The sequence below is a fragment of the Streptopelia decaocto genome (genome assembly GCF_964273445.1).
Source record: "Streptopelia decaocto genome assembly, chromosome: 2".
NCBI classification, from domain to species: domain Eukaryota; kingdom Metazoa; phylum Chordata; class Aves; order Columbiformes; family Columbidae; genus Streptopelia; species Streptopelia decaocto.
In genome coordinates, this window is record NC_138655.1 from 143,002,533 (window position 1) to 143,028,517 (window position 25,985).

The following is a 25,985-nucleotide window of genomic DNA, read 5'->3' on the forward strand; positions in this document are numbered from 1 at the left end:
TTGGTGAATCCATGTTGACAGCCCCTAATGATCCTCTTATCCTTGATATGCCTTGTGATAGCACCAAGGATAAGTTGTTCCATCACCTTCCCAGGGATGGAGGTGAAGCTGACCAGCCTGTAGTTACACAGGTCCTCCTTCAATTGAGATCAATGCTGAGAATGTGAAAAACTTTACATAGTTTAAAGGTAAGCAAATATATATTATATATGCAGACCTCATTTAAAGAAGGTTTTTAAAATAAACAGAGTAGTTGCAGGACAGGAAACGGGCAGGTAAATAGAAATATTTGCATACAAGAAAATTGACTTATTAAGCCTGTATTTGACTTCTTCATTGCACAGGAGACATTCTGAAAGTGAACATAATAAAACTTTCAAAAGAATTTTACACAAAGCTCTTGGTGGCTTTACTAATCAATAATTAGAGAAAATCAATTAAATAGAAACATGTTAGGTTTTTCTTAGAAAATAGTACATGTATGCAATACAATAGATGGCAGAAGCCTATAAAATCCTATAGCACCAGGTAACAGAAAGGGGTGTGACTTTACATTTACATGGGTGTCATAGTATTCACTATTATGTTTTTATAGCTGTAATAAATAACATGGAGTTTTCATTCTTTAGGGCTTGTGCTATGCATTGGACTAGGAAGAAGTTTGAGCTACAGACATGTTCTTGCATATTTTAGTACAAATAGCTTTCTTTCAGGAGCCTATATCATACTGGGAAATATTCTGACCTTTGTCAGAAACAAGATATTGGACTAAGTATTAATTTGATCAAATACATATATTCTTTTGTTGCTCTTGATTTGAAAATAACTGAGAGCAGTTAATGGTCATTTATTTTCTGTGTTCTGCAAGTGCTTGACCTCACTTTAGTGCTTCATAATTTGTTTTCCCCACTTTTACTAAAAAAAAAAAAATCCTTGTTTTGTAATCCAAGAAATCCAAGAACCTCTTATGGGTTGGGGGTTTTTTTAGCTTTTTTTTTTTTTTTCTTCATTTTTGCAGTCCAGGTAGAAGTTTTGCTCACATATTAGATTAGAGAAGACTATTTTTTAATTACACATTCTATAATCTAGCACAAACACATTTACAACCAGAAAAGTGTTCAGTAAACTGAAGTTACTTCCCAATATTTTGAGTGGCACTGCTCCATTCCTCTGTTTCTTTATCATGTATTTTCATTCTTTTGCATTTATATACAAGAGTTATTCAAAAGAAATGTAAGATTAGCTGTCACAGTCTTGTAATGCTGGCTTCTAAGTTCGACTTATGGAATAGTTCAAAAATTTTCACTAGTAAGTCATTTAGTGTGTGCTTTAATTAAATTGGTTTTGAATCAGTAAAATTAAAGACTGTTCTGAATGCCACTAATGATGCTCCATTTAATAATTAGGGTATGTACAACAGCAGAATGAATCTAAAGTCACCTATTGTATACTTGATGGTATTGTTCTTGCTTTCAGATGATTTTCTATTACCATATGTATGGAGCTTACATTGGATCGTTGATTGTCTACCAGAGGACTAGGTTGGAACATGTAAAAGTTCTCCTTAATCTTACTGGAAACCAGGGAAATTTCTGGCAAAGCAAGACACTTATCCTGACTGGAGATAGAGATGAAGATTTCCAAGTTGTCTTTGAAGGGATAGCTGGAAAATGTCCTAAAGGTGGCATAGCCCTTGATGACCTCATATTTTCCAGGGATTGCTTACCATCCCAGGAGTTTTTACCTGCAGAACCCACAATGCTGCCTCCAACAGGTATGTTCCTGCTATGGACAAGAGGTCTGTGTAAGTCTGGAAAGAATAAATAACAGCATTGCTTTCATGTCTTTTGTTTCAAAAGAGAAACAGAATGCATTGCTTGCTAAAGACCGTATTGAAGTTAACATGCTTTTAAGTAGCTCTTTACATTTCTAATAAAATTTTTTAATGGAATAATTGTTTGGGTACTGAGTCAACACTTATGAATCTGGAAGACCTTTTGCCCAGCCACATATACTTAGACCATATCCTGCTTATTTAGGTGAGAATATAAGTTGTAAAATGTAGTTATTGTAAAATAAATAACTGAGAGTGGAACAGAGCCAATATGGATAGATTGCAATAAGGCCAGAAGGCTTTCATGCTTTTTTTGGCTAGGGGAAATTCCTACTGATACCATTTAGGCAGCATATCCATCTTCTTCCCATGTGGTGTGGCGGCAGCATTGGTGCAATTATCTGCATCACCCCTACTTACTGCACAAAGGCAATAAGACTCAGAAAAATAATAAATTTCTGATAGCTATGGATCCAAATAACTCGAAGGTAAGAGCTACTTCTGAAAGCACTGATATCGTTCATTGCTAATATTTCCTTGGACACAAATCTCTTTCCTCCTTCCACATTTGTCACCAGAATTACTGAAATGTAAACTCCCAAAGTGGAATTTAGGAGGTGCATTTTGTTCCTGGACCTACTACAAATTTCCTGCATGGCTGCAGCAAGTAATTTTATCTCACTTCTCTGTCTTTCTAATCAATAAAACAAAGTTAATATTTCCCAATGTCAAGGACTTCTGGGAGAATGAACTATTAATTTATGTGAGTTGGTTTGCTTTGTTACTTTTGCTAATGAGTAGCCTTTCTCTTCAGGATGTCATTAGGCACTGCTCAGGCACTGGGAAATAACACTGAGACTACATCAAACCTAAGAAATTGCACTGTACGCAAGGTAAACAGTAAAGATATGGGCAATGTTTGTCAGATATATCTTCAATAAGTTACCAGGTATAGCATGTAGTATTGGCTTCCCACTTCTGTCAAAACAGTCATGGAAATTTATTGCAAATTAGATTGGTATTTTAAAGTTCAGCTTTATATGAATGTAGTCCCTAGAGGAACACTAGCTTAGACTTCTGATTCTTTATTTTTGAAGTTTTCAGGCTCTGTCCCCTTAATGGTAGATGCAAGTCCCAGTGGCAGTATTAGAAACTTTAAAAGCTTTGGTTTTGATAGTAAAGGATGTTTCAAAACACTTTTATGATGTATATAATAAAAAAGCTACTAAAATTTCAGGAAAAAGCCACCAGAGACACATTTCTTGGTGTTGCTCATCTAAGATGTACTTTGTGAACTTTGTAGATTCACAACACTGATATAATGGTCTAAATTCATCCTTATAGTGAATAATTTTTTCTATATCAACTAATTTCACTTGTCCTGGATAAGAGTTAACATTAGTCATCGAGGGTTCCAATTTACAGCTACTATTTAGCAGTGATGCCTGTTTGGATAATTGCTTGAAATACAGGCTTAGAAACCTGAGTATGAAATTTACTTCTGCCCACAGAAATGTTCTGAACAGTGGCAGTATGTATGCTGGAGGCTCTGAAAAGTGCTCCATGATGTACCTTCATAAACTAGAGCCACATAGAATGACTGTGATGATCAGCAGCAAAAATCTGGACTCCTGAAGTTCTCTGCTTATATGCAGAGACAAGGGAGAGTTTAACCAAAAGTGAAACACTTATATCCACTGCTCAAATTTTTTGAAGTTCCTGCAAATGAAAAACATGATGCAGCAGAGATCTACTCATTTCTTGTCTCCAGCTAAAGAGAATATTTGCTAAGAAAGTTAAAAGACTTTTTCTCTAAGAGATTCATAGCATATAAAGTCTATTGTCATAACTTGATAATGCAGATTGGATACAGATGCATGTATTTGTAGCTGGCTAATATGCTTCCTCTACTATATTTGGCCATGTTTCCTTTTCTCAGGACTTGCAAGGAATGCTTCCTTCATTTTAGGTACTCAAAAGCACAATGATTAGTAACTGTCATAATGTTCTCATCCCCTTCACCCACATGAAGTCTGGTTATTCAGTATTCTTTCTCACAGTTTGAAGAGCTTGCTTTGTAATTTTTATGACATACTAATCTATACCTGGTATTCTGCAAAATGAACAAAACACATTAAAAAAATCTGATACAATTCCTTTTTAATATCTTATTAAAAAAAAAAGTTATAATTCATTGTAATGTCTACATCAAGGGAGATCCTTCTGAGTTTTATGAGCAATATCCCTGTGTAACACAGGTATACTAAAGTGGTCTAAGCTTGTTATTTCTGCACATGGAGTGTTATGGCAATGGATACAGTGTAAGGACTAAATAGAATAGAGTTATTAAATGTTCTTGTTTGTGGCAGAGACATCACTGTTCAGAAGTATTCTTCCCTGGCTCTTTGTAAACTCTTTGAAGTTCTAAACATAAAAAAAAATGCATTCTAGGGGGGTTTTTCTTCTGGACAAACATGCAGTAATACCTAAAGCCTGAAAGTGTGCACTGGACAACTAGAAAAACAATTTTGAAAGTTAAGATTGTCATCTTCTGTACACTGACAGCATGCTGTTGACTATCCTCACGATGCTGCTCAGCAACATCAATGTTGAAGCAGAAAGCCACTGAGAGCTGCTTAAAATGTTGTACCAGAGAAACAATAAACATCATTTTAGGCTGATTCTTATTGAACCTTTGCTGCATGAATAGTGATATATTGGGGGAATATCAGGTTTTGTTGATGTCCTACAGTGGTACTGTGTGTAGGAAGTTACAAAGACAGTTTTGTTCTAATAGTTCTATTTATGTCTGTTGCTTTGTCCCTGTAGTGTGGCCAGATTATCAAATTAGACTCTGCCCCGTGTAAGGGGCTGCCTGTATCCACATCAGCCCAGGAACAGCCCTTGGCCACACTGAACCCTGAAAAGTTGTAATTCCAGCCTTGTTTCCTCTGAAAAAATTCAGACCTTCCGATGGACCTGGCAAGCTGGCAGGATAGTGTAGGTCAGGTAGCATATTATCTCCACACTTAAACACTCTTTCACTCCATTACATTTCAAAGATGCAGTGACAGCTATTTTCTATATGCTTTTCCCAATAGAAGGGAGTTAATGGTTCTCAAGGTCATGGCCTTTCCAGGAAGCATTCACACCCTCTTCTTCTTCATACAGCAACCATAATTTCAAAGGGAGTTTGTGGTCCCCCCAGGAATGTTCACAGATACTGTTTTACTATGTCCACAAAATGTGAGACCATTGGCATGAGTCATGTTTTAGACTTATATTTTTTTTTACAAAAGAGACATCATGTATTTGACAATAACTTCCATGATCTCCAAATTTCCTTGTCATCTCTCTCCTTTCCCTCCTGAAGTGTTGTTACTGGCTATAAAAATGCCAGATCCCTCCATCAGAGTTTCTGCTCATGTCTCCATACAATTTACCTGGGAATACAAGAGTTGCCAAGGGCCGTCTGATCAGATTAGCAGCCTACAATGGAGAAAATATATTCCCTGAGACAAGAGAACTGGTGGCTGCTGACTTCAGTTTCATACAGAAGACAGTTGTTATTTCTAACAAATTAAAAGAGATTCGCTGAAATGTTTTCCGTGTCTTTAAGAACTTAAGAGTATCCACAAGAGATGGCATCAAGGTCCATTTCACTTGATATCCTGTTTCCAGTGCTGTCAATGAGATGTTAAGCAAGAATCAAAAAAGAACAAGCAGCTATGATACTTCCTCCTAATGTTCCTCATATTTCCTTTTTCAGAGTCCTTATTACCACATGTGGTTTTCCATATGGAGTAGACCTTAATGTATTTGCCTTCTGTATAGACTTTATTTTCCCTGGGAACACATTCAAAAGTTTAGCCCCCTCCCCATTTTTGGCAGCACATTGTACAGGTTTGCAGCTTGCTGAGAAAGCAGCTCCATTTTTACCCTGTCTCCTGTTTGATTATGTCTGTTACTGAAACTGATGGTGAACAGCAGACAAACCCATCTACTCTGTGTTGATCTCTATGCAATTGTCCTTACGCAAAATTACACACTCAAGGAGTTACAATTTATTTATTATATGGAAGCTATTCCATAGGTTTTCCTTTCTCTCAATATTTAAAAAAATCTGCTATAATCTTTTGAGATTATAAAGTCATGTTTGTGTAGAGTATTTAGGAAATGAGCAAACAGTGGAATGATACTGTAGCAAAAGGATTCTTTTTCTCTTTACTTTCTTCCCTGATAAATCCTAAAGTTTTATTTGCTTTGCCCTTTTGGGCATTGGCCTGATGTGTTCCTGGAGTTATCTGCAGTACTCTCCTGTGTCACTCCTTAACAGTGATAGTGATTGTAGCTCATCACCTATATATGAAGATGGGTTATATTGTTCTGTGTAACTCAATTAACATTGCAATTCATTGCCAGTCACTCAGGATGTAATTCATTTGCTTGACAGTAGCTGTTTAGCTCTATTGTAGTTGTATAAGATATCTGGCACACTTGCTTGGGGCTGACAGATATGTTATAGGGATTATAGGAAAGTCCTCTGCCCTGCCACGATGGCTGATGTCAGGAAGGCTGTGCAGTGTGCAGCAAGTGCTGGATACCATGTCTTTCAGCAACTTCATTTTCACAAAGTATTTTTCCTATCATTCATAGTTATTCCTAGCTCGTGTCACTAGCAGAGTTTCTTGAGTCATTACTGGTCTTCTATGAGTAAGCGTTAAAGAACACAGCCTTGCTACTTTTTGTTGTTGTTGTTGACTGTTTTTGTTAGTTTGTGGGTTTTTTTGCAGACAGGTTTTTGAATCATTTTAGAATAAATGTATAACAAAAAAAATGTAGAATCCAGCAACAGAGCTAAAATGAAAATGGAGACAAAGAATGGCAATAGTCAGGAAATCAGATTTGCCAAAACTTTAACGTGTACTCTAAAGACCAAAGGATATTGCTTATATCACTCTTTTGCAAATATAATTAGATTTATAAAAATTTACAGACACATAAATAGAAATAAACTTGGCAGTTATTCTAACTAATATATAATTACAAGAACAATCACATTTTATGCTTCAGTGCAGAGTGAGGTCTCCTAGTGAAAAGAGGAAAAAATATGTCCTTATGCACAACTAATTGAATAACCAAGCATTTACATCTTTCTTTGAAGCAACCAGCACTGACCATTGTCTGAGAGAACAGGATGTCAAACAAATAATATAGAATGCCTAAAGCACTTCAAAAACAGCTCTGGGGGGGAAAAAAAGAAAACAAACAAACCAAAAAGAAAACAAACAAACCAGCACCCCCAACAAACAAAAACCCCACAAAAACAAACAAAACAAAACACCACAACACAAAAAACACCACAAAAACCCCAAGCCTATAAAGAGAACTGATGATTTCTACTATGCCCTGAACTTTTTGAAGATAGAATATACCTTTGTAATTGCCCTAAGCGCATACAGTGGGTTGTCAAACTTTTTGTCTTAATTAATGCCTGAACAGAAACAGACTCTCACATGTATCTAAAATTAAATTCCATACAACTGGAAATTTTCATTCTTACCTTTATAATGGTATGAAATGTTAGTGGTTACAGTCATGTTTAATTTTTTCTCCTTCCTGGAACTATTACTCCAAGCTTTTCAGAAAAGTGGTAGAAATACTGTAGTTTGGTTTAGTAGTTTGACGCAAAGCTAATAGTGGTCATGCATGCCGGTGACTTGAATTTAAGTCCCACATATATTGTCCAGATATTACAAAGAAAATGATATTTTTATTGACAGTGAAGGAGAAAAAATATATTGCCAGGATTTTTACATTGTATTTTATGGTCCTATGAAGCTTTCCCCAGCTAAGTTCCAAGTCAGTTGTACTTTTAAAGATACATTGGAGTTAAAGTTTTGGTTTTTTTCAACATTCTATGGGGATTTAGGATACGTTTCTGTCCATAACTGACTGCAATATTTGAACATCCAAAAAACCACAGATAATTTGCAGCAGTTTCTCATAATTTTCTATAATTTTATCACAACGCAATAAAATGTTTCCCCTAGTTGTTGCCAGACCTAATGCCTTGAATGTGAAATAAAGCACAAACAGTATTTGGATCCGCAGTCAGAGCAGAGCCTGGACTGGGCCCATAACTCATTACAACTCTGAAAGCTGGACAACAGAACATGATTAATGTTGTCTCAGATCCTTGGAGATAGGGCACTGCTAGAACTTGTTTTTCTGTTTCATAAAACAATTTAACAACTCCAAAACTTTCCTTATCTCTTGGGCCTTCCCAGACAGGTTCCTGAGAAGCATGTAACAGAGCAGTCATCCAAATAAGTATCAGGTCAGGAGAAATGAATTTTCAGTGCTGGCAATTTGAAGTGTCTCTGAGGTGAGGGCAGGTATTTATATCTACATTCATGGTATAAGCTGGTGGTTCCTTTTGGCAATGGTTAGCTAAGTTATGGGAATAGCTTTTATAACCAAATGCAAACTGTTCCTAAAAATGCAGGAGGAATTTCTGATAATATATTTATAAAGAAGAACCCTGGTAGAGAGCCCTGGTCTTTTATTTTCTCCCTGCTGGGAGAATTAAGTAAGAAGGCATTTACTGTGTCTAACTTTCCCAGCACCATTGGTAATAACAACAGTATTAGCACAACTTTTTCCCTATGTATTACGTATTCCATATACAGAGCCTGCCTCTGCCTGGGTGAACTGAGAATGTGAAAACTCTAATCCTGCTTTGCATTCCAAGATCTAGCTAACAAATTACTCTTACTTGAGTGTAATTGTTACTTTTTCCTCATACATCTGAAGGTAGAGATATAATGCTGCAATACAGGGAATTCTTAGAAATACAAAATGTTTTTACTATGAAGTCTTGCAACAAGAAAAGAAATCTGAAAAAAAGAAGTTATAATTCACAGCATCTAGTCATATTTTACAGTATCTCATCCTATTTTACTTTTAGTGCAGTACAATTGCTGGGCAGCTGAATTGTCTAGACATCCTGGAATAAAATTTCCATGTGTGATGAAGACTGCACGCATGTGTGTGCTTTTTTTCTCTCCCTCTCTAACTGTATGAAACAAGCTGAACTTAAAGTGGCTTTTCAGCATATAATATCAATAGTCACTTTGGATTGTATTTAACTTCCCCAGTTACAATGTTTACGTTTTCAATGTGGTGTACATTAGACAAAGAAAAACATTATTTTGTATAAGATATTTGTAAATTTTAATTGAAAGATCATTTTATATTTTCTGATTTATCTTATAGAAGACTTGAGGCAAATCACTGCACAGTTTCATTTTCATTCTGTGATTTATTTTGTTCTCAAACTTTTCAACAGAATATGCCTTCCAAGTAGAATGATATAGTAACTCTCACAAGATACCGAATTACCACAAGATGCATCTGGATTGCTGTTTAATTGTGGGATAAACAAAGCTAATAAACAAATAGGTGTTAAAAATACTATTAACTCTCAAAATGTAAGCATTCCTGAGTGTGGAAGGACCACACTCAGTTTATGCTCGAAAGTCAGGTCATTTTACTTGCCTTGCACAAGGGGAAGAAATTGAAGGAAAGGAATATCAAAAAAGTGCTTTTTTAAATCTCTGGATACTTCCAAATATCCAGAATACAAGCAAAGGTTGCGTCACCATGTTGTCAATAGTCACAGAAGTTGTCTTCAAGAAAAAAATGAAGAGAGGTTCTTGACTGAAGTTGCACAGTCTTTACCAACCATAGAGGAAGAAAAACTAGCAGAATTCCATCTTCAGCTAGATTGGAGAGGGAATGCATCAGTGAACTGAAGAGACCAAAGATTCTTCTCTCAAAATTTCTATTTCAGTAAACACTTCTTTGTTTGAGGAAGGCCCTTAATATTTTTGTGCTGAGTTTTTAGGTATCTAAGTGAAAAATAAAATTGGGGAGGGAGAAAAACAAACTGATCTTAACAGGCATAATGAATCTTTAAGTAAAGTAAACTCAAATTTTATCAGACTTAGACAAGACCTGAAATATTTAGAGTGGGATTCAGCTCCAAGTGAAGACTCAAATCAGATGTCATATACATCTATGTGTACTCAGGATGTGTCAGGTATCTAAATCCCAATTACAGTCACTGTACTATATTGTTCTTTTGCTGTGCAGTCACTCAGGACACAACTGAATTGCACGTACAAAGGCATATATTGTGATGCAGTTGGGTATCTAAGAAATCCCCACAGTTTTGACAGGTGTATAACACGGGATGCATGTCAAGTATATGCTCTTCAGGGGTAGCAGCTGGTGACAAGAAATGGTGTTTTGCACATTATGATATGCTATGTGGGCAACCAAATAGAATTCTATGTTTCTATTTTAGCACAATGACATCATCCTTTGAAGTCCAATGATTGTTACCAACCACATCCCCATCAGTTATAATGGCAACTTAGACACTTAGCTTGCTGACATAGAAACATAAATGTATACATATCTTGGTGACCTGAATGCCATCTAAGATTTTATTTTAGAACTCTTTTGGACATAGTTTTATTTTCATCATCTCTTACAGGTCTCTTTCTCTTCCTAGATTGGTTTAGATTTGCTTTATAAGAAATATTTTTTGATTTTGTTTGCTGTTAGCTTAAGCAGAAATGACTGCCAAGTGATGAACAGTTAAGTTGACAGGCTCAGAGTGCTGGAAGATATGGAGAGTTTCCCATAATTCTGGTGCAGTGTCTCATCTACGGGATGTGACACACTCGTTTCGCTTGTAGACTAACCTGTTGTGAGATGGCAGTGCATGATGTCTATTCCCTATGAAGTCTGCTTCTGGTCATGTTCAGTGGCTGCAACATGCTAGTCTCACTGGCTTTGTTAGCATTTCCCTCCTTTTCACCTTACAGAGATGAGAATTTGTCTTTATGAGATCCTTCTAATTTTTTTCTCTGCAAAACCCTTCTGCTTCTTGCATCTACTTCTGCCAGGTTGTCACCACAGGCCCTCAACCTTTCCTTTTGTTGACTCTACTCAGATCATATCATTACCATTTTTGCATATGGAAGTGCAGTGGAACTATCCCACACCTAGATACCACAACTATTCAAGACTGAGGCATTAAGGAGACACTATTTTACATTTAAGACATTAGACTCACACTGAATGGTCTTTGGCAGAAACTAACGTTGCCAATATTACTGTGCAAAGGTTTCACAGCAGAGATTGAAGATAATGGCCGATACCAGGTCAGCTTCAGATAAAATTTAAAAGGTCAGATTACTTTCTTCAAAATACTAGAATCAAGAGATTACAAATAATTCATAGCTGTTATAGGAGAAGGCCTTCAAATATGCCTTCTTGTTTTCTGTGTTTATTTTGTAGATCTTTTATTTCTTTAAGTCCTTTAGTATAATTGAACTAGTGATAGACTTTAATATTCTATGTGTTTAATCCAGCACCACCATTTTTTACAGACACCTAGTTCAAGGCTTTTACTGTGATAAAAGTGTTTATGAATTGACTGTATGAAGCTTTATACATTACATCTTTACTTTGATGCTATTACAGCTAGCTTGAGGATATGTAAATCATCATTTACGTATTTTGTCAGACTAAAATGTGCCTTGTTTGACAGAAAGTTTTCAGAACTAATGCTTGTAGCTGATGCCATTCCATAAGGCTGAATTAAGTTACAAGGTCTGCTGCTAGCATAACAATAGCCAGATGTCTGCCTTCTAACACGTCTTTGCAGTTGTGTAGGATGTGATATCTTCCATTTTTTTGTTTAACACCTGTTTTTCACAGGGCTATTTGCAATTAGGTGAAATTGTAGAAAAACCTGAATTGTTTTCCAAATAAATGAAGTAGTTTCCATGATTCCAGATTCTACAGCTTTTTTATTCCAGATCTTTTCACTAGTTGAACATGTGCTTACATTGGTACAACAGTAGAGCTTAGGAGGACATATTTTGTTGAACATCAGCCAGAGCACTTTGTGTAACTAGATAGAGAATGCACAAGGATTTAAAGATGTGGCATCAAAAATTCTTTTATTAGCATAATGAAACCCACAAATTATTTTCTACAAACGATAACCTATTGTATGCAATAAATTTAGGGATGATGTGGTAAGATAAGGTGTTACATCAGAAGAAAATTTATACCCATTTCAGTGAATGAGATCCAGAATCCAATGTAATTTTTTTTTTCATAAGAGTAATTCTAGTTTTCTGAAGAGTTCTAATAACATACTTCCATGCTAACTATGTAAGACCCAACTAGAGATAGAGAACTGACTGAAACTGGAAGCCGAAACACTAGTTTCATGCTGTGATAAACAATCATAGAACAAGGACCAACAAAAATGATTGAAAGTTGAGTTTCTCAATCCCAGTATTAATTAAACCATGTTGTTTAGCTAAAATATTTTGAGACTCACACTCAGTATTACTATGCATGCTTCATATAATTAACTAGTTAATTTAAACAGTTTAATTGCAAGCATTAGTTGTTTTTCTTTCTATGTGCACTGAAGATCATAATGGAAATAATAAGATCATTTATCCTAGGGGAAGGGTAGCAGAGAGGGTGAAAAAAAAATCTTTAAAAAGTAATTGTCTTCAGTTTCAGATGAAAAGTCATGCAAAGCAAATGTTTGCAACAATTCTTTTTACATTTTACATATAACAAATTTATATTTTAATTGTTAAAAAACAGAAATGTGACATTCATCAGCAGAAATTAACTATGGCTATTTAATAGCTGATTATCAAGTGAAAATTCACCATCTGTTTCTTGAGAGTAAAAGGAACACAGCCTGTACACCAGATCAGGACTTACAGTGACTCTCTCCCTCCCAAGAGAGCACTTACATTTGCTTCTCCCCTACATATCTATATGTACAATCACTTGCACAGTTCTAGAGCAAATACTGATTTCTAATTCTCAAACTCTTTGAGACAGTAAACTTGGCAAACGTGGCTGAAATATCTCTTCTTGTGATATTTTGACATTTTTCATGCTTCTGCAAAAATCAACACACACCAAAATGTTCTATGCAAGCAGAATGTCTGTTCTAAACTATTACCCTACTGAGAAAATGTGTAACAGCTACGCTGATGCCCTTGCAGGTGATAATATCAAAAGCAAGTGATAATTATTCCATGATGATAAACTCAGGCATGATTTTGTTCATATGCTTTTAAGCCTTCTCTCTTATTGATCATTCTTAAATATAGCTAGTGGAATATACAAAACCTACTTGGCATGGCAGATAACAAGTTACTTTGTCTAGCGGTCAGGAATAAACAGTAGCTGACACAGCAAACAATTATTCATTGTCCAAGACAGAAATGTTATTGTTATTCTTAACTTTTTTGCAATAAGATATCAAATACTCAAATACTATCTTAAGCTAAAATCCTACATGTCTCTTCATAAAAAGAGGAAAAGATCCTTTCTATAGTAGAGCTATTTCTGTTCTGTTGTGCCAGGTAGGGACAGAGGTGGCTTCATACATACTTTACAACTCCCTTTGGAATAAATTTCTATGAAGGATACTTATGTGATTCTGTGTAGTGTCTTTAAGGAGAGGTACAGATGCATCCAAATGTAAATGTCCAAGAGGATGACCTGCAAGTAGATGCTATGCATTTGTCAAAAAGCTATTCCACTCATGAAGCTAGAGTAGTAAGGATGTTACAACACAGGGAGAGTACCACTCTCTGTCCCTGAAGAATAACTCAGGACTGAGGCTCTGAGTTTTGAGAGGAGATTTGCCTCTTTGTGGACATAAGGAGTTACAAGTGCTGAAATTGGTAATTTGAGTGCTTGGTTAGCCAGGCCTATATCCAGTATTCTGGTGCATGCAAAACATGATTGACTGATTTGTGAATATGGAAAGACTCAGGGATGTATTTTAGATTCTAAAAAAAATCTTGAATTTGGATGCCTAGCTTCAAATGAGTGAGACCTAGTTTGTGAAAAAGCAGAAATGCCACAGGAGAAGTATTCCTCATTATTTTGTCACAGCCATAGACAGAAAATTATTTTTATGTATTCTGAAATTGTCTAGCTTTGTGTGGCTAGACTTCAAAGGAAGATTGGTGTAAGAAAGTGTTTAGCTTCTGTTGAAGATGAAGTTTTTTAGCTTTCAGTTGAAGTTTTGGGCCAGGTAAATATGAGGGTTTTGCGTACTATTGGTTGCTGATTTTCAGACCTGTTTGTTCTTTCTTCTGTGTTTCCCTTACCTTCGTTTTTGCACAGAGGAGAGCTGATGACAGAGCCTGTGTACAAATCAGTGTTTCTGAACTGGTCATGAATAAATTTAGGCTAGATGCTAAAATGGTCTCTTATCTGAAAACCAAAAAATAGCCTTCTGGTAGCAGCAGTGGAGAAAAATACCGATTGTATTGAAGGGAGAAGAATTGTTTGAACTTGTTGCCTTTCATAGAACTGAACTAGACCAAATGATTTGAACATTTACTGTTAAAGCCCAAGTTCCATTTCATCAGGGCTCTCTTGCCAACCCTAAACTTTTTTGTTTCCTTTTTCAGTTACTTGCTAAGCTTGCAAGTTCAGCCACTTGCTACTATTTGCTTACCTTAAAGAATGCTGCCAAATGTGAGCACGTACTGAATTGAGGTATTATTGCTTTGGGGAATAAACAAATGCGGTGGATTGGACTAACATTGACTGAGGAAAATAAATGAAAAATGCTTTTGTCTTAATTATTCATGCTGGCTGGAAGAAAATAAGGAACAGAATTACTTGATCACTGTAGGAGACATTAACAGTATAAGTGACATTAATTAGAGCATATAGGTTCCAAATGAAATTGTTGTCACTTGTACAGCCTTTCCTCAAACCACTTATGCTGACTTTATAGATATATTTTTAATCTTTTTCTTTCGTTTTCTGAGAACAAACTCAACAATAACACAGAGAAAGGGAAAAGCTGACCACGTTAGAAGTTATGTTTCTTTAAGATACTGAGTGATTAAAGTGTTTGTTGGTATCTCTCTTCCAAAGTATTGACCTTTCCAGTGGAGGCTCAAAGGTGTGTGGAAGGCTGTTCAAGACATCAATAAAATCTTTTAATCATCATGTCGTCTTCAGCTCAGTGTAGCATTCTGTCCAATATAGATAGAAAGATTTCTAGTATCATATGGTAAATACAGCAATCCTGAAACTTATTCCTTCTGAGCAATAAGAGATTGGGGTCATGAGATTCAATTTAATCTGGTTTGGACATTTTTCATTTCTCCTACACCTGACTCTTACTCAAGCATTGCTGAAGACTTTAAATACTGCTGTGTTTACATGCTGTAATAGTTTATAGAAATTATAGGCAAATTCTATTTCTAGCAGCTCTTTCATAATTTCATCCCATCTATACATAACAGAGAATATTCCAGAGTAATTTTCTTTGTAATTTAAGTTTGTATTTTTGAACATGTCACGGAGGGACCCCAAAAGCCTGTTTTAAGCAGCAAAACAAGTTCCAAAACAGACTTTGTTCTGGCCAGAAAAGTACAGCCAACGGATCAACCAAAACAGGGTTTATACAATTAGTTAGCACTCCGATAGCATAAGATAAAAGTTTAGATATCAGTTGAAGAGATTATTGGGGTGCAGCAGATGAGAATAATGAGGATTCACAGTGTGCATGCACACACTCACTAGAAACAAAACCAGAGCCCTCTGCCCTGGATGCCCATAGGAAATAAACACTCTCCTGGTTTGGCAAGGACTACACTTGCCTGATTGGCAAGGACTTAAATTATCACTCAGCCAAACAAGGAGGTGAGGTGCTCCCAGTCCCAGGAAGTTTCCTTAGATGGCATTCCTGCCTAAGGGGAGGGCTCCGGCACAGACCTGCTGCTCCAAGAAGACCACACAAAGGGAATCTTCGGCGGGAACCCTGTTTTATGGTCTGATCAGATCTGGCTGTGGGCATTCCAGAAGCTTCTCAGCTTCTCTGCTCCCCCCTCCTCTGCTAACGATCCTGTCCAACCAAATCCAGGTCCCACAAAAGAGCCATTAACTGCCCCATTGAAGGAGAGCGGGGTGTGCAACTGCCACACCACTTTTCAGAGGGGGCAAGTGCAACATTAATACTGATTTAAGGAAATAGATTTACATTCATTAATAGTAGAGATCTCCAACTTAAAATAGATACTCATAATTATCTTCCCCTTTGAAAAGTGAACAGACTTCCCTCAATTTTAACCCGTTCCTGGACTACCTCATAGTGTCTAATTTGTCAAAAAAAAAAAAAAAAAATCCAGTTCGTGGAAGAGACTTCTGAGGTCTTGCGGACGTATAGTATAACCACTGAGTGACTATTTTGTACTTTTACTGCTTAAGCCGTATCTTTTTCCATGCTTTTATTTGTAAGAGAAGGGATTTCTAAATGTATTTTGGTTTATACTTCCAGCTGTGGAACCAGTGTATCTAAAGTTCTGGGCCTCTATGTCCACTGCCTTCTCTCACCTGTGTTAGATCTGGCCAGGAGGGTGTCCTACCCTGTGGTCTCAGAGTCAGGTCTGTAACTGTAAATAAGAGCTGGTTGGTCAGGCCTTGAGTGGAATGTGAGGGGACTATTTTCCTCCTGTCTCGTTTACTGAGCACAATCCAACCACTCTGACAAATTGTACAAAGGGGATTTATCACTGCACTGCAGCTACACCTTTCAATGTATGCTTTGGGCAATAACTTGGAGTGTGGTGCAGAACGTGAAGGGAACACATATTCCAGTGCAGCCAGTGAAGAGTCTCCTTCAGCCTGAGTTATATCAAACGCATTTTGTTCACTGTCTATCCAGCTTTCCTTTGGTCTGCTTATAGAAATTCCCTTCTAACATACCGCAGCTATTCAGTTCATGCACCCCAATTCTCATGCTCAAACTCCTCTGATTTATGGGTTTCTGCTTTACTCAAGCCATCTTTTGACTCAGTCTGCAGATTCACAAGTAAACGACTTCAGGCTCTAAGGTAAAGTTGTGATCAGTTATGCATCAGCCCAGGCTGTGATAAAAGCATGATAACATTTAGCTGCTCAGGCAAGGTGTCAGTGTACAGTTATAGAATGCATTTTAAGTGAGCTGTTGAATTGTGCTTCTAATGGGCATGCTCCAACTTGGAGTCAAACCTGGAGATCTTCAGAAGGCAGGTCTACTGGTTGCCTTCCAGATCTGGTGCACATGGAACAGGGGTTGTACGGCTGCCTCCTGTGGTGAAGAAAGCTGGAGATGCAAGACTGTGTTTAAACCTTTTGACGTAAAAATGCGTACTACTACTAAAAGGCACAAATTAAAGAAAAAAGAATTAAAATATTTGGGATGTTTTTAGGATTGTGGATTTTATAGCTAAGGAACATTTCTTTTTTCTTTGTCTTTGTTAAAAAGTTTAGGCCGTGAATATTTAGGTTTAATTTGTTTGAGCTGGAAGATGGCGAATTAGAACTTTGTTTAATTTTATTTTGTTTAATAAGAGTAAATTGAGGTGAGTGATTTAAGCTTTTCCAGTTTTACTGTTTACACTTAGTATTTCTTTGTCAAACCTCAAGAAGACAGGTACTAAATTTTAATTTGGCTTTGGAAAGGGGAGATTGTATGTAAGAATTGATATGTCCCTGTTCCCATTATCCATACATCCTCTTCCAATAGCTTTCCTGGCTTGGCCACTTCTTTATGTTGGAGACTTAAATCACGTGATTAGCACTGGAATAATCATTGTAGCGTGTATTGTATCTTGTTTCCGTTTTCTGGCAAGGAGCAAAACAGTCTTAATGTTATTGCAATAGAAGGAGTATCTGTCAATGCATCCAGATCTAGGTCTCTTATTCATCAAGGTGATTTCCCATCTGAAGAGATTAACTGAAAATTTCCTTTTAAGTTGACCTGCTAACATATAGACTAAATAGATGTAGAATTATTCAAGCAACATTGGAAGGTATGCACTATTTCTATTGCTGACAATATTAGTACACCAATACTGTAATAGTGGAGGAGTGAAAAATACGTAGGAAGGTCTTTTTCAGTAAAAACCTGGTTTTTAATTAATTTTTTTTCAGTGAATGCACATTCACATGCACATAAGCACTTAAGACTGAAGCTTTTATTCTTTATAACACTGTTTTTAGAGTTCCCCTGTATTGTCTATAGTATATTCAGTAAACCCAGTATCAAGAGGCACCGATTTTTGTTGCTCTGTCGTGGATAGAGACAATAATGTTGAACAGTGATAGACTACCCTGTTGTTCATGTTTTTGATTCTTAATGGCTCTGAGGATGAATCTGGATCTGATTACTTGAAGGGAATTCTCTTGTGTTTGTATGTGGAAATAGACAATATAAGAAATCAACTGAGAAAGTTTTGGTTGTTGGAGAAGCCTTCATCAGCTCTTTGGCATGGAAGAAACTTAGGTGTTGCCCTAAGGACGTAAATTTAGCAGAAGCTAAGCTCCCTTGCATTCCAGCTTGTCCTCAGTATTTCACTGGGATGCTGAGTGCAGCTGAACTTCTGAGCGATGCCCAATTACACCACATGACCTCAAGCTGGCACTGTAAGTCCGATCATGCTCAACAGCCAGTCTGGCATTATGTCGAATTCAAACAATTACGGATTCGCTAACAGTGCAGGGTTGGGTCATGGTCATTGAATTTACACATTTGTACAGATTCATGAATAGTATAACGTATACTATAAGTCTGAGCATATCCAAAGAGAGCTTCTCACAACTAGATCTACAAATAATGAGGTTTATTAAAGGAACAGGTACAAATTCTTTTAGATTACCATTGACAAAATTCACTGTCTGCAAAAAATACACCTTGGTACCAAATTCATATAAGCTAAGGTGACTATATAGCATTACTAAAGTGATTACAAATACAAGCTTGAAGTCTCCCAGGGAAACACTTAGTATAACCAAGTGTACAAGTCTTACCCAAAACATTCCTTTTAGGGGAGAAGATAGGCTCAGCCTGTCAGCTGATCCCAGAAGTCTGCGATGCTGTCTCCTTGACTTCTCAGTGATGGTGTCTTCCCTAACTTTCCCCTATTGTTAGTTTATTTTATACTACTTTCTACACTTTGGTGGAGGTTGAGTTACCTTTGTTACCAATTGGTCTAAAATTGTCTTGCTTCAAATTTAAAGATATAGACTTAGAAGAATTCAGGGAGTATGGTTGAGGGAGCATAGAGATGTGATGGAGGCATGCAGCTTTTGGGGTGGAGGTGTGTTTTGGTGTTATAATGAGATTATAATGAGCAACATTCATCCACAGGACACATTTTGACACATCTGCTAGCTCAGCAACCAGCATTTTTGATGGAATGGAATATTTATTTCTAATTTGACAGCAGCTATGTGAACAGTACCATCTAGTTCCTGTATCTGCCTTGTACACAGAGCCTGGCCATGGTATCTTCATGCCACTCCACCCTCTGTACTTCTTGGTACTAGCACACTGGGCTCCCCCCATTTACTAACCTCCAAGAATGTAGGCCAGGTTGCGGGGGGAACCATGCAGAGCAGATTCCTTACACGACGAGCATCTGCCTTATGTGTTGAAGATGTGGATATAACTTTATTCTCAATAAAGGTACTTCTGATAATTAGTTTCACTTGTCCCCCCCGCCCAGTAATTATTTCATAGAAGGTTAACAGTTTCTTCTCAAATTCCCTTTCTCAAACGAACTCAAGCTGTTGTTTTTTAAACTTTGAGTTGTGCAGAATGCAAATTAATATGTCAAGGTACTTGAGAGGCTTGCAAAACCAAAAATTCTACTGTTTACATTCAGTCCTAGTAAAAACAGAGTTTCTAAAAAGAAAGAGCTGATAATGTTTAGTAGTTTTTAAGTCATTTTTTTTCCCAGCACTTTAACTTCTGAAAGTCTTTAAAAATTCTTGTAATTTCCAAAGCTTTGCTTTTGAAATGAGATATATTTTTGACAATCCTGTGTTGACAAGTCATTATTACTGTGCTTTATCAACTGTGATGAAAGCACTTTACTCTGCGACCTTGGGTTATACTGGTGAGATATTAGAGGAAAGATGTTCCTGTTAACAATTCTTTTTTTTAAGGACACATGCAATTCAGTCATACAGTAATGTCAACTCAGAGCAAGAATGATAATGGAGTAATTGTTGCAGGGAAAAACTCAGCGATCTAAATTATCTAGAGAGCCCCTATACTTGGGCTGTCAAACTCTTAGCCTGATGATTAATTACTCTGGCCTCTATACCAGATTAAGGTTCTACAGGAATGCTGGATTTGATTTAGGAACAGATACACTTCTAGTTATGTGAGCGTAAATAAAATATTTTGAAGCAGATCTTTTCAAGCCTACAGACGTGTTATTCTGATACCTTTGAGAATTGTAAACTATCCCATTCATTTGGTTGGATTTAGGTTTGGAAAACATTCATGATGATATCATTAAATATAATACATTTAAGATGCACAAGTTTAACAACTTTTGGAGTATCCTTATCACCAATCTGTTTCCTGTTGTTCTCAAACATGGATTAGTTTGTGGGTAATTTTAAAACAATGCTGATATAAAATAAGAACTGAAAAAGAAACAAGTTTAAATTATGAGAAGTGTTGAATGTTTATGACCAGAGTCATAACTAGTGCAATACCATATATAATCATATTTTTGCAATTTTCTAGAAGTTCTGATCCATTTTATTTTTATGAGTTTAACTGTCATACTTTATTTCCAATAAGCAAAGATATTTAAAGGAGTAGCTTCAAGAAAATTGAAATCTAATAGAGAAATTTGAGATTTTCATCTCTGTTTCATAGCTACTATAAGCGTGGATAAACTTTTAGTTTATCTGTTGTAAATTCTCTTAATTACATGAGAAAATTAAGGTTTACCACTGCACTTTTGTTTGTAAAACCAAAAGACACTGCTATTAATATGCTATTCAATCTCCTATATACCTCTAACCAGGTTTCCATTTACAGTTTTCCTTGATTTATTAAATAATTTTTAAGTTAAACTAAAGCATGTCTCTGGGGAAAAAAAGTTCACTCTCTATTTAAAGCCCTTAACTGATAAAGAAATTATCACAATCTTTTGTTGTCTATTGAATGGTTTTATTTTAATTTGAACTTCACTAGCTTCAGTTTCCCAGCATGTAATATTACAGGTTCTTTCTACTAGATTAGAGCTTTCCGCGATCAGTGTTTTTCTTCTTACAGGTAATTACAGAACATGATCAAGCTATTTCTTACGCTTGTCACTCATAAATTACATTAATTTGGCTCCATTTGGTTACTCAGTGTCAGTGTGTAATCAGAAAATTCCTTCAGGAATTTTTCATGGCCAATCCAAGTGATTGTGACACAATTTGTTTTAATCAATATTAAAAAAAAATTAAATGAATGAATACTCAGATATGAGTCCAAACACCTTGTTAGGACTTGTAATGGATTTTAATGGTAAAGTAGTCAGGTGTATTAGAAAAAAAGAAAAAAAAAAAAAAAAAAAGAAAAAAAGCTATTACCTTTATAATGGGAATGAGGGATTCTCAACCTGACATAAATGGGATTTTCATGGTGAAATAAAAGGTAAATGAAATATTGTGAAAGAAACAAACAACTGATAAAGAATTTGGGTGAGAAAAAAAAAATAGCTTTAAGTATAAGGTATTTTTGAACAGAGATGAAGGAAGATTATCCAAAGACGTTAAGACCTTTTAAGTAATAGTGGAAAAAATCAAGTCCTTCTCAATTATCTTCATCTGCTAAAGTAACAGAAAAGAATAAATAAAACAGTACTTGTGTATCACCTTATCATATATTAATGGAGTTAATTTATTTTACAGGATTTAAAATTTTATATCAATTTATTTGTAGAGAGCAGCTAAACAAGCGATAAAGTTATTACTATGCTATAGAGTAATATAAAAATTAGCTACCTCATAGAATAGTCCTGTTGTGACACAGGCTATGATTTCAAAGATCAAAGAATATTTTTTTCCTCTCTGGAATTACTTCTTTGAGAACATAACTTTTCTTGCCAGACTTTGAAGTTTACACATAGATGCTGTTTCTTAACATGAATGTATTTCTGTAATTTATTGTTGTTCTGCCTCAGTGCTGCAGTCTATACACCATGTTATCTTTATTACTATTCAGAGTTCATTGATATAGAAGACAAACTATATTTCGGTTCTGCTAGTAAGACTATTTTTTCTCTTGATATTTGCAGGTACATTTTTTTCAAAATACAGTTAAGAGAAACACCTTTATAAAATAAAGGTGACAAATCCTTGTCCTAATTCCATATTTTAAAATATAAATGTTCCATCTGTTGATTTTGCTCAGGGTATATAAAACAAGGGGATTATTGACTGGTGCGACTGTTTGTTGTGTAAATCCTCCTCAATTCAGAGGTTATTGATCTGAAAGACACTAACAGCCCCTTTGGGTCCATTGTAGCCTAGTGTGTTGTAGTAGTTACCGCATAGGGCAAAAAGTCTGCCTGCTAATAATCTTTTGGAAATACTGCTTGGAGGAAAAAGTTACTGAGCCTTGCTAAGGAGAAGTTCCTCTCAATTAAATATCTGTATTATACCCACAAGCATCTATATAACAGAGTGTTTGGATTATTAGTATTGAGAAAAAGTAGGGAAGAAAGGAAAAGAGCTTAAAAAAACCCTTTTCTTACACGGTGTTTGTGTGTGTATGTGTTTTGGTTCGTGTCTTGGTTTTCATTTCTAAAGCCTTAGGAACATATCGTTTAAAGAGAAAACATACTATGGAAGTGCGTCCAGAAGCAAGTTACATTACAGACTCAGAACAATATCATTCACTACGTGTGCTTGAGAAGATGCGTTCATGCGAGGTTTCAAGATGCATTTTTTTTGGTTTTCCCCACTTTTCAATTCACTTTATTTTTTTTTAATCTGAAAGTGAAAGCAATGCTACAAAGGGGTCTCAAAATGCAGTAGTTATTGCAATTATCAATTACAATGAACAACAAGGAAAAATATTTCCAAGCATGGACTGCATCCTGAAATTTAAATTCCTATTTTGCTGACAAAAATATTTTTTTTGCTTAAATTCTTAGTGCAATCACATAAAAGGAATGTAGGGTTATAATAACTACCTCCTAAAAATAGATGCCATTTTAATTAGGCAGCAATTTTATAACAAATCTCTCTCTCCCTTTGGGAAACAATCCAGATGATTAAAATTCTGAAGCAGATCGATAGAGAGAAGTTTCTGATGGACTCCAACTGTCTTGCAGATTTCAGTAACTAGACACTGACTGATACATCGATACATTCTTTTGGCCAGGACCATTTTCAGAGATTGTGTACTGACAAAGGTCACACTGATGCTTTCATAAAGTTGTAGCAGAGAACTTCAAACAGGTCTTTTTCTTCTAGTCAGAGCCTATCTGTTTTCCTTTTCTCCACTTCTGGAGACTTTTGTCTGACGTTCTTGACATTCTAAGTCATTATCAGAATTTTATTCCGCCTTGTTCCTTTCCGTTCAAGACTTTTACCTCCTTTCTCTGAGCAACTGTAAAAAGCTAAACATAGACTTCTAGAGCAAACACAATACGTGTTTTTATGTTATTGAGAAATCAGGATTTGAAAATTAACTATTTCCCAGGAAAACTTCCTAGGTATTTCCATGGTTTTCCAGTGTTTATCTATCTATCTATCTATCTATCTATCTATCTATCTATCTATCTATCTATCTATTTCTAATAAGTATATATTAGTAAGTTTTTTTTTTACTTAAAGAAGAGGAGTTAATGCTTGTTTCCTTTAGGTAACATCTAGTGATTCAAGGCTTGCTTTCACTGTACCCAAAGTCTGCAGCAAATGGGAATGGCAGTGCTTTTTCACTTAGTTTGGGAGACGTATAATTTAAAGTCTGGAATAAACAAAGGCTTAGGAACAGAAACTGCCAACACATCAGCTGAATATGCCATCTCATATTTTCTTTTGGTTAATCTCTGTTATTCTGAGCTCTTAATAAAGTCCAGCCTTATGTGAATTTAATTTAGCTCCATCAGGTCCTTCTTTAAATCACCATGTGATTTTCAGTATCAATTAATTAAAATTCTTCCTATACTTGTACAACTTTCATACACATATATATTTAAATTTAATGTCTGATGATCTCATATAGTGATATTCTTATTTTTAAATAAAATTATGATGTGCTTTATTTCTGGGAGAGCAGAATGGAAGGAAATAGGAAGGGTCAATTTCAGAATTTTGTGTCTCCCTTTCTGATTAGAGAATGTACTGAAGGGGCTGTTTTTAATCCACCTCCCTGCAGAAACTGATCTGAAATGAAAGCATGAATGTTGGAAATGGATCTTGTGAAATGAGTACTGCAATTTTTAGCCTGTACAATAGTAGAATTAACCCTCAATGATGCAAGGAATACTGCACAAAAAAGACAGTATCACCCCACTGAACTCGTCTGGGAAAAAAAAAATCCATTAAAAGGCAAACCTCTATAGTTAAAATAGAAAAGCTCTTTCTTCCAAATTGTGGCTGCTGAAGTAAGCTCAGCTTTGCAGCTAAAATGAAATGGTTTAATCCTACACTACATGAAAGGAGAATGTCAGCAATTAAGTCAGACTAAAAAGCTTTGTTAGTGAAGGAATGCCTGGCTGGAGCTTGCCCTCAAAGGCTTTACAAGGGAAACAGTCATTTATTTAGGCAATCTCTTGACAAAATACAAAAGAAATAAACTGATAATGGATTGGCACTTCAGGAAAACCAAAGGCTTTCAATAAAACTGCTCTGGACCACCCTCCTCCTCCTAAATATCAAGATCAATGAGATGTAACCTTCCAGTAACCTTGCTGGGATGCATGGCAGTGAGATTCACTGGGACACCCCCATTCTTCTCTTTTCAGGCTCCTGCTCATATGGCTATTTGCAATGTCAGAATGGCAAGTGTTACAGACCAGAACAAAGCTGTGATTTTGAAGACAACTGCGGGGATAATACAGATGAGAGTGAATGTGGAACTTCTTGCACCTTTGAGAATGGCAGATGCGGCTGGCAAAATTCCCTGGCGGACAGTTTTAACTGGGTGCTAGGGGTCAGCTCACCTCAAAGTCTTAGACCTCCTGGGGACCACACATTTGGAAATAGAACTGGTATGTTGTCAGTTCACAAATGAGATGTAATTGTCTTCATGAATCTTCTCTTCATGCCTCCCTTCAGAGGCAACAAGTGGGTTCTAACATGTCTAATCAGGGTGTCATTTTTAATGAATTAAATTTGTAACAATATCAGAAGACTAATTACTGTTGTAAAATGACTTTAGATTAGGAAAAAATGATTCTCACTGTTTCCTCTTTATGAATTACTGTGTGAGTCAAGCAAGACAGTTTGTTACTTGTCAGGACAGAGGCATTCGGTCTGGCTGCAGCTTGCAAGGGTAAGTCAGGTCAGCTCCGAGATCCACTGGGTTCTGCTCCTCCAGAGCCTAAGCTCATTTCCAGGAGGCTGTACCTAATGTTGGAACATGCTGCAACATTCTGAATGAGAGTAATAAAAATTCTACACTGGTATACGATATTTTATATACAGGGTATCAATAGTTCTGAGTAGGGCCAAACATCTAAAACACATTAAAAATATATGTTTGCAAAGTGCAATAAAACTTTTCAATCTCTCTTTGATAATTGATTAAAATGGATGCACGAGTGCCTTTTTTACCTTAGGAAAATACTTTTTTTTTTTTTTTTTTAGCTGCTTAATCATATCTAAATTGTGTCCTAAAGAAAGACAGAAAAAAAAAGCTATTTAACAGTTAAGAAACTGATCTGGAATTTTAAAGTTACCTATAAGGACGATTCATAATTTAATCCTAGGTAATTTTAAGCTAATACATTTAAATAAATATATCTGCTTTGTTAGTGCCAGTGTAGTGCCTGACTTGTTTTGGCCAAAGCATCCAGTTGTCTGTTCTTGTTCTTGCTACAAGTTCTGTGCCTTCATCCTCTGCTCTTGAAGTTCTTATAGGTCATGCAAAGATGTTATCAAAGCTGAGCTCAAAACTGATCTTAAAATTTAATATTCCACAGCAGAGTTGCACAAAGGCATGGGACTTGTATTTAGTAGCTGTTGAATGTTTCCTTGAACTGCCCAAGGACAA

The 25,985-nt window shown here is 36.0% G+C and overlaps 1 protein-coding gene across 1 annotated transcript in view; it reads left to right on the forward strand.

Moving 5' to 3' along the window:
• Positions 1–25,985, forward strand: part of MALRD1 (MAM and LDL receptor class A domain containing 1) — a gene marked incomplete at both ends in the record, with an annotated part of 293,532 nt that overhangs the window by 149,944 nt on the left and 117,603 nt on the right. The window contains 2 exons of the mRNA XM_082044615.1: positions 1,477–1,774; positions 24,736–24,981. Coding sequence (XP_081900741.1) covers positions 1,477–1,774; positions 24,736–24,981 — 544 coding nt within the window. The remainder of the gene's footprint in view (positions 1–1,476; positions 1,775–24,735; positions 24,982–25,985) is intronic.